The sequence below is a fragment of the Chiloscyllium plagiosum genome, chromosome 32 (genome assembly GCF_004010195.1).
Source record: "Chiloscyllium plagiosum isolate BGI_BamShark_2017 chromosome 32, ASM401019v2, whole genome shotgun sequence".
In the NCBI taxonomy this organism is placed as follows: Eukaryota; Metazoa; Chordata; class Chondrichthyes; order Orectolobiformes; family Hemiscylliidae; genus Chiloscyllium; species Chiloscyllium plagiosum.
The window spans coordinates 43387246-43394105 of NC_057741.1; the positions used below are offsets into that span (position 1 = coordinate 43387246).

The 6860-nt window shown below is 41.5% G+C and overlaps 1 protein-coding gene across 1 annotated transcript in view; it reads left to right on the top strand.

Moving 5' to 3' along the window:
• Positions 1–6860, top strand: part of spata5l1 (spermatogenesis associated 5-like 1) — a 121185-nt gene that overhangs the window by 105595 nt on the left and 8730 nt on the right. Inside the window, exon 6 of the mRNA XM_043674559.1 lies at positions 2954–3082. Coding sequence (XP_043530494.1) covers positions 2954–3082 — 129 coding nt within the window. The remainder of the gene's footprint in view (positions 1–2953; positions 3083–6860) is intronic.

Here is a 6860-nt window from a genome sequence, read left to right on the forward strand (position 1 = left end):
TTGAAAGTGGAGTTGCAGTTAGATAATATAGTGAAGAAGGCATATGCTATGCTTTCCTTCATTGTTCAGAGTATTGAGTACAGGAGTTGGAAGGTCATGTTGCGGCTGTACAGGACATTGGTTAGGCCAGTGTTGGAATATTGCCTGCAAATTCTGGTCTCCTTCCTATCGGAAAGATATTGTGAAACTTGAAAGGGTTCAGAAAAGATTTATAAGGATGTTGCTAGGGTTGGAGGATTTGAGCTATAGGGAGAGGTTGGATAGTCAATGGCTGTTTTCCCTGGAGCGTTGGAGGCTGAGGGGTGACCTTTATAGAAGTTTATAAAATCATGAGGGGCATGGATAGGGTAAATAGGCAAAGTCTTTTCCCTGTGGTGGGGGAGTCCCGAACTAGAGGGCATAGGTTTAAGGTAAGAGGCGAAAGATACAAAAGAGACCTATGGGGCAACTTTTTCATGCTTGGTACGTGTACATGTGTGGAATGAGCTGCCAGAGGAAGTGGTGGAGGCTGGTACAATTGCAACATTTAAAAGGCATTTTGGCTGGGTATATGAATAGGAAGGGTTTGGAGGGATATGGGCCAGATGCTGGCTGATGGGACTAGATTAGATTGGGATATCTGGTAGGCGTGGACAATTTGGACCGAAGGGTCTGTTTCCGTGCTCTACATCTCTGACTTGTGCAAGGTCCCTGCTCCCGGCCTACTGCAGTCAGGAGTCTACACTCCTCCATTGCTGTAACCGACACCGCGTCATCAATTTGAGGAATCCACGCATGGGGCCTATGAAGCCAAGAGTCCCTCCTCCAGTCATCACCACCACTGCTCCAGCCTCACTGTGACATCAGGAAGATGAAGAAGAGAAGAAGAAAAAGAAAGATGAAAAAGAAGAAGAAAAATGCAGCCAGTGTGGAGTAAATGGGCCCACTGTGCCACTGCTAATGTTTGAAATAGCTGGGTCAACTCTTCCTCTGTCTTTGCAGCAATTCATTTCTGGGCACCTAATGATGAGAGCCTTCAATGATTAAGACATCTGTGCTAATACCAAGATCCTTGTGTATTAGGCAGCCATCTTTCTGACTCTTCTGTATGATTCTAAAACACGGATTACATATAGATACCAGCTCAAGACCCTTGAAGTACTGTTAATGCTGTTTTGAAGTTGATTCTCCACGTCAGCAGGGAGGACAGCTGCATTATAAACAAGCAGCTAATAGCATCAGCACAGAGGCCAAACTGACTCTGCTGAACTGGCCAGCTACCAAATCCCATCTACCAAAGCAAATCATCTTCACCCCACTCAAGGAAGGCTCGAATGAGAGGGGCATAACGGAAGCATTTCAGAGACTCCCTGAAGATTTCCCTCAAGAATTGCAAAATTCATGTCAACACATGGGAGATTCTCATTTAGAAGAAACTGTCTTGGGGGAAGCTCCAATATGAAGAGTTGTAATTCTATTGACAACAACTGTTCTTTGGAAACAACCAAAGAAAGTAATGCCCACAATCCCGAAGCCCAGAAACAAATTCCATCTCCTAGAAAGACCCATCAAAAATGTGATGGGTAATGCAGCTCTGTCTGGGCTCATCAGCCACAGAAAACCCCCCACAACCCATTGTGACCAGAGAGACACAATTTGCTGGGTAGACTATCATACTCATTAGCAAGTGAATACTAATGTTGACCATATACCTCTGCAATCTTGCTGTCGTTGTCATCACTTACCTTTCCGTCCTTTTTGTGTGGTATGCAAATCTACCAATAATTCATACATATTTGTCATTGCTATAATTTACATATTATTTATTAATCCATTTGTGAATGGTGGTGAATTAACAATTCACTGGAGGTGGCAGCTCCACAAATAACTCCATCCTCAATGATGGGACATTCCAATATACCAGTGCAAAAGATAAGGCTGAACCATTTACAGTGAGCTAGCAGTGCTGTCATTCAGTGTCTTGCAGTGGCAGAAGGTATGACAGAGCTGCACAAATCTATCATGAATTGAGAATTAATGAGCTCATCGCTCACATTCTTGGAAATGTCACAATGATGTTTGGAGCTACTTGCCTTGAGTTGAGCTTCAGTTGTGTAGCTGAGAGTAAAACCAACTTCAGACATCACTCTAAATCATTTATAGAAGTGTATAGGAGGCCAATAGTTTGGAAAACATCAATGTAACAATTGCATCAATCAAACGGTGAAAGAAGGGAGGATTGGAGTCATAGCATAACAACACTGAAGGGGTCATTCTGCCCATTGTACCTATGCAGGATATGGAGAGCTGTCCAATTAAATGATTTCTGCCAAAATTCATGTTTTGACAGCAGTTCATCGGGTTAGAGAATCTCTGAATCGCAGGCTCCTTCTCAGCAGCTGCTTTACCACAAGCAAAATGGAGTTCCTCGTTTATAAATCTTATGACTTTTGGTAGCATAGTCAGTTTATTTGTATCAGGCTCTAGTGTCCTGATGGGCAATATTGAGACAGTGGAATCTCTACTCAGTATACTGAAGACGGTGTAACAGGAGGTACTCTCTTTGTATGCACAAACTGTTTCAAGTTGATAAGTCAGTAGTTGCAGTTTGCAGCAGCTATGAATTAACCCTCAAACAGTACACAGGTATTGACATCATTGGATGTAGATGGGAACAAAACTACTCCCCCATTCGCTGTCTACACTTTGCATCAGACTGTTTAAACTAATAATTCCTAACTTGATGAATCTGATTATTAATCATTTCTAATGGTAAACAGGAAACACTTATCTACCTGCTTCTTGCTTTTTTTTATTGACTGTGTTATTGAGAACTTATATTTCTGCCACTTGAGGGACAGGAGTTGTCTCTATCCCTTGGTATCCAAAGTTGTATACATCATGGTAACATTTCAACAGCTTCTCTCAACACCCAGCTTGTTTAATGGAAATTTTTTTATGTTTTGTTTTAAAGTTTCAGGAGGTTTGTAACAAAAATGTGATCGTGGTTGCAGCTACAAATCGGCCAGACCTATTAGATGATGCTTTGTTGCGACCTGGAAGATTTGACCAAATCATCTTTGTTCCATCTCCAGATGAAAAAGTAAGTTTGGGCTTGAAGTTCATCACCAATACCCTATAGCTGTGATCTGGATGTTGAGGGCTGTGCTACTAAGCAGACACTATCTGTACTCTGATATTTCATTTCAATTGTATTAATGTCTTTGTCACAATGCAACAAAACATGCTCACTTTTTTAAAAAAAACTTGTATTTAAAACACAGCCTTTGAAGGCACCCAAGACATCCTAAATAACTCTGCATTGAAGTATAGTCATTGTTGAACTTCTGGAAATGCAACAAGAACAAAACAGTCAAACAAATGTAATAGAGGAAGAAAATAAACTTTGAGGATATGCTTGCAAATAGTAAGGAGACAGAAGCAGCTTTAAAACAATATAAAAGGGAAAAGAGGAATCAAGTTGGACCTAGGTTCATCATAGACTGAATGTAGGGAAATAATAAGTCCCTTAGACCTGAAGGTATATGTCCTAGGATATTAAAGGAAGTGGCTACAGAGATAATGGATGCTCTGTACTAACCTTTCAATCTTAGCTTCTGAAAACGTCTTGGAGGATTGGAGAACTGCTAGTGTAACACCTTTTGAGAAAGGGAAGGAGACCAGTTAGTTTAACATCTGTTATTAGGAAAATATTTACTGTAAAAGATGTAATAGAATTGCATAATATAATCAAATAAAGTCAGCATGACTCCGTGAAGGAGAAATCATGCCAGACAAACTTACGAGAGTTCTTTGTGGTGATGACAAGCAGGATAGGTAAAGGGAAACCGGAGGATAGAAGGTATTTGGCTTTCCAGAAAATGTTTTAATAAGGTCTAACACCTCAGACCTGTTCAGAAGCATGCTGGTAGAGTGGAGCATGGATGGGCGATTAGGTAATGAGGTGAAGACAGTTGGGATTAGGGGGCACATTTTCTGGTTAACTAGTGTTATGCCACAGGGGCCACAATTATTTATAATATTTATTAACTTAGGTGAATAAAGCGTGTGAGAACCAGATTTGTGGATTATGCAATAATAGATGGGAAGGTAAATGATGACAAAATGAGTTTGTAGAGGGGTAAGGACAGGTTGAGTGTGGACACAAATTCGGCAGGTAGAATATAATGGCAAATGTGAGGTTATGCACATTCACAAAATAGAGGAGCTGAGTATTATTTACAGGGAGAAAGACTGTAGAAAGCTACAGAATTGAATAATTTTTATTTAATGTGATGTGGGCTTCACTGTCTAGGCCAGCATTTATTGTCCATCACTAGTTGGCCCTTCAGAGAGTGCTGGTGAGCTGCTTTCTTGTAAACCCACAACATCCTTGAGGGAGGCGATTCCAGGATTTTGATAAAGCAAACTTTGTTTTAACAAGCACATGTGATAAACTGGCAAAAATTATACACCTGAAATATCAGAAGCTGGCTGTATTATCAAGATATCCATGACGTCAGAGTAGTCAGTTGAGGGTGAGAGTGAGAAGACTCTCTCTACAGGTTAGTTTTATTTAAAGCATTATTATTGAAATGATGCTGTAAATAAAGTATAGTAGTGATGTGCATGCTCCCTATAACTGAGTGTCTTTTTACATAGATTATGTGGACCTCTTGATGAACTGGCACACTCCTGGTCTTATGGGTACTGGTTAATAGAATGTTTTGCTGCAAGTGGCTCAGAGGGGATGTTGCAGATGGTGTTACCATGTATCTGCTGCCCTTCTAGATGGAAATGGTTGTGGTTTCAAAGGTACTAATTTAAGGATCCTTTGATTTTTTTGCTAATGAGGATTGTGGTGGAGAGAGTGAATGTTTGTGGGTGGGGTGCCAATCAAGCGGCTGCTTTGCCCTGGTTAGGTGTCAAGCTTCCTAAGTGGTATTAGAGCTGCATTCATCAAGGCAATTGGGGGGTTAGGAGGTGAATTACTCATTGTAGTATTCCTAGCCTGTGATCTGCTCTGGTAGCTACTATATTTTGTCATGAACCCAGTTGAGTTTCTGGTCAGTGGTGGCCCCAGAAAGTTGATAATAGGATATTCAGTGATGGTAAGGCCATTGTATGTCAGAGTGGTTAGGTGCTTTCTTATTCATGATTTGTGGACTTTGTAAGGAATGTTACTTGCCGTTTGTCAGCCCAAACCTGGATAATTGTCTAGATCTTGCTGCATTTGAACATGAACTGCTTCAGTATCTGAGGAGTCACGAATGTGCTGAACGTTATGCAGTAATAAGCGAACATCCCCATTTCTGATCTTATGATGGAGGGAAGGGCATTGAAGCAGCTGAAGATGGTTGAGCCTAGGACACTACCCTAAGGAACTCCTGAAGGGATGTCCTGGAGCTGAGACTGACTTTCAACAACCACAACCATCTTTCTACATGCCAGGTATCGTTCCAACTCTCAGAAACTTTGTCTCCAATTCCAGTTTTGTTTGGCCTCCTTAATGCAGCCTTGATGTCGAGGGCTGGCGCACTCACCAGCGCACTCACTCTGGAATTCAGTTCTTTTGACCATGTTTGAGCCAGGGCTGTAATGAAGTCAGGAATTGAGTGGCCCTTACAGAACCCCGACTGGGCATTATTGAGCGGGTACTGCTTGATAGTATTGTTGATTGACACCAACTGTTGGAGAAATTTGCCCAATAGGTTAGAGATCACAAAACACAGCTCAGTGAAATTGACAAACAATTTATTGCAAGCAATATTGCTGGAAGAGAAATTGACCTAGGCTGACACAGAACTGACAGTGTGTTACAGGTAGATCAGATTTCTCCTCCCAGAGCTGAGAATGAGACCAGTTTTATAGTAATGCTGCACAATGACACTGATTAATGAATGGGAAACTACAATGTTTCTGGAAATGGAGTAATTTAGTTACAAGGGTGCTAATTGGAAAACAGTTTAATCTGATGAATGTCTTGTTCCTTCACACAATGTAACAATACGTTTAAACTAAGTAGAGGGGGGGAGGGAACAAACTGGATGTTCAAGAAGGAAATTGAAGGGAAAGTTAGAACAAGGGAAGTCAAGAAAGACAACTATATCAATGAGGCAGAAAACTCAAAAAGGGATCATGCTGTAAGGTTGAGTGAAATAGGAGTTGATGAGAAGGGTGAGGGTAGTAACAAATTGAAAATACTATACATGAATGCACGTAGCATTAGAAATAAGATGGATGAGCTTGAGGCTTTTTTGGAAATTGGCAGATACGATATTGTGGGGATAACTGAGACATGGCTTCAAGTGGACAGGGCCTGGGAAATGAATATTCAAGGCTACACATGCTATCGTAAGGACAGACTGACGGGCAGAGGGGGTGGGGTGGCCATGTTGGTAAGGGATGATATTCAGGGGATGTAGAGTCAGTGTGGATAGAACTGAGAAATTCTAAGGGTAAAAAGACCCCCAAACAGTAGTGGATGTCGGATGTATGTTGAATCAGGAGCTGAAATTGGCCTGTCGCAAAGATGTTACTGCAGTTGTTATGGGGGATTTCAACATGCAGGTAGACTGGGAGAATCAGGATGGTATTGGACCTCAAGAAAGAGACTTTGTGGAGTGCATCCAAGATGGATTCTTAGAACAGCTGGTGCTGGAGCCGACCAGGGAGAAGGCAATTCTGGATCTGGTATTATGCAATGAACCAGAATTGGCCAGGGACCTTGAAGTGGAGGAGCCATTGGGAAGTAGTGACCATAATACAATAAGCTTCAATCTGCAATTTAAGAGGGAGAGGGTACAATCAGAAGTGACAATATTTCAGTTGAATAAAGGGAACTATGGAGCTATGAGGGAGGACCTGGCCAAAGTTCAATG